The sequence below is a fragment of the Acanthisitta chloris genome, unplaced genomic scaffold (assembly GCF_000695815.1).
Source record: "Acanthisitta chloris isolate BGI_N310 unplaced genomic scaffold, ASM69581v1 scaffold1505, whole genome shotgun sequence".
NCBI lineage: Eukaryota > Metazoa > Chordata > Aves > Passeriformes > Acanthisittidae > Acanthisitta > Acanthisitta chloris.
The window spans coordinates 8,957-11,028 of NW_008675307.1; the positions used below are offsets into that span (position 1 = coordinate 8,957).

General features: G+C 34.6%; 2 protein-coding genes across 2 annotated transcripts in view; one reads left to right on the forward strand and one right to left on the reverse strand.

Annotated features, from left to right (window-relative positions):
* The window catches only part of LOC103803156 (putative uncharacterized transmembrane protein DDB_G0290355), a gene marked incomplete at its 5' end in the record, with an annotated part of 1,006 nt that extends 827 nt beyond the window's left edge, over positions 1-179 (reverse strand). Inside the window, one exon of the mRNA XM_009075692.1 lies at positions 22-179. Within this exon, the coding sequence (XP_009073940.1) occupies positions 22-179 (158 nt within the window). The remainder of the gene's footprint in view (positions 1-21) is intronic.
* DSCAM (Down syndrome cell adhesion molecule) overlaps positions 1-2,072 on the forward strand; it is a gene marked incomplete at its 5' end in the record, with an annotated part of 102,804 nt that overhangs the window by 5,405 nt on the left and 95,327 nt on the right. The gene's annotated exons all lie outside the window — the stretch shown is intronic.

A 2,072-nucleotide genomic window follows, 5' to 3' on the forward strand; every position in this document is an offset into this window, starting at 1 on the left:
GAGGCCACCGGGTGGCAGCACTGGTCCGTCCATGAGAGTCCTGTCGCTTCCCTAAAACCCCAAATCCGCTTGGAAATGCCCAAAATTTCAGCCTTTTTTTTTTTCTTTTTTTTTTTTTTTTTTTTTTTTTTTTTTTTTTTTTTTTTTTTTTTTTTTTTTTTTTTTTTTTTTTTTTTTTTTTTTTTTTTTTTTTTTTTTTTTTTTTTTTTTTTTTTTTTTTTTTTTTTTATTATTTTAGGAACGAGAGGAAAGCTACTAGTTTTCATTAAACCGTATATTTTTAATAGATCATATTGTGACCATGTGTTTTGTATAAATGCCTGGGAGTAGCATTTTAAGAGGGGAGTAAAGAATAGGTTAAAAACTTCAGTCTTTCCTTCTTTCATTTTTTTTTATCTATTTATTTATGTAGGCCTTGTTTTATTTATGTGGGCTCCTTGTTTTCTGTGCTTTGTCGATTTTTCTAGGTAAGCAGATTCTAGGCTTCTCTGCAACAAGAATAAAAAGCAGAAGAACCAATAGTCACTCATAACATCTTAGTTACTTAAAATGTGCACATGAGTGAGTGTTTTTAGGGTTTGCAAGAAGAAAACAAAATAAACTTTCTTTTTTTTGTTTTTTTTTCTTATTTACACTTAAGTGTTTTAAAACTGAAGAGAAATTGTTTTCTCTCTGCACTGATTCGTTTTGAAGGATTCTATGATTCTGTGATTGCTGTCATTGGTTTATTTACGTTTCAAAGAGGGGACACATGTATCAAAATATGCTCCTGAAGTCCATGCAATAGTTATGAATAAACACTGGAAACCTATGGTTAGGAGTACAAAAGGCTGTGAGGTTTTCTCTCTCTTTCTCCATGGTGTGTCATTACTTAATCTACTAAGAATCACCAGAAGTTTTCACGTTTGTTTCTTTGATTTCAGTAGCTGATATGGACCACAGAGTTCTATCACTCGGGTCAGGATTTTAAATAAACAAGTGAAAACTTAAGCAATTTGATAATACACAGACTATAATAATAGAAATTCTCATTATCCTCAGGGGAAATGTAACCCAATCTTCATGCCAATCAAGTCTTCCTTTGGAATTCCTTTCCTGTTGGTGTGGAACACTGGAACAGACAGAGTTCTCTTTCTGTGCTTGTATAACATTTAGCACAATGGAGTGGAACTGCTGGTTAAAATTCTGGGAAGTTTAAGAATTTCTGTAAAGTTTAGGAAATTCTATGAAGTTGTAGCAAACTGAGAGTAAGTTGTAGTAAGTGATGCCTGCAGATAACTCCTTTAGTGCTTCTGAAAATATCTCACAGAGCAACCTGTAACAAACTCAGTTTCCAGTGTAAAATATACTCAAGTGATTTTGGCCAGCACTTAAATATCTGATTTCTAAATGTTTTCTGTTTAAACAAAGCCATACAGATAAGCAAACCAGCCAAGGTGCAGTTGCCATTGTGACAACTTGTGCATCGCTTAGCAAGCTCACATAAAAAAATGGCACAGTATGTATAAATATTTTGTATCTGGGTGAACTTTCTATTTTTAAGCTTGTCTTTCTTACCTGCTGGGCTTTCTGCAATCCTGCCTACAGTGACCCATACTGTAAAACACTCCTGAGAGCCTCCAGTGACATCCCCCCCAGGATGCTGCAGAGGTTAAAGGAGGAACATTGCCTGCAGTAAGAAAGAAATGAAGGATGCCAACTCACAAGAGACATCAAGATGCTTTAAACTGATAAATTCTGATATTTTGTTTGTAGCAATTCAATGCTGGGATATAAAAAACCAGCAGTTACTATGTTTAGCCAATTTCCATCCTTTTTCCTATCATATGCCTGGATAATTTATTAAATACATAACAGATGAATAATAAGCAGGAATAATAAGTATGCTCCTCCTTTTGCAGATACAGATAAGAGGGTTCTATATTCCCCTTATGTTAAATTGCTGCTGCATCCTAACATGAGTCAGGGAAATAGTATCAATCCTGGAGGGTGCTGAGCCACATTCCTAGCTCATACTCATGGTTTGTCTTTGGTCTGAGTTCCTGGAGTTTGGGATCAAATTTTCTTACTGA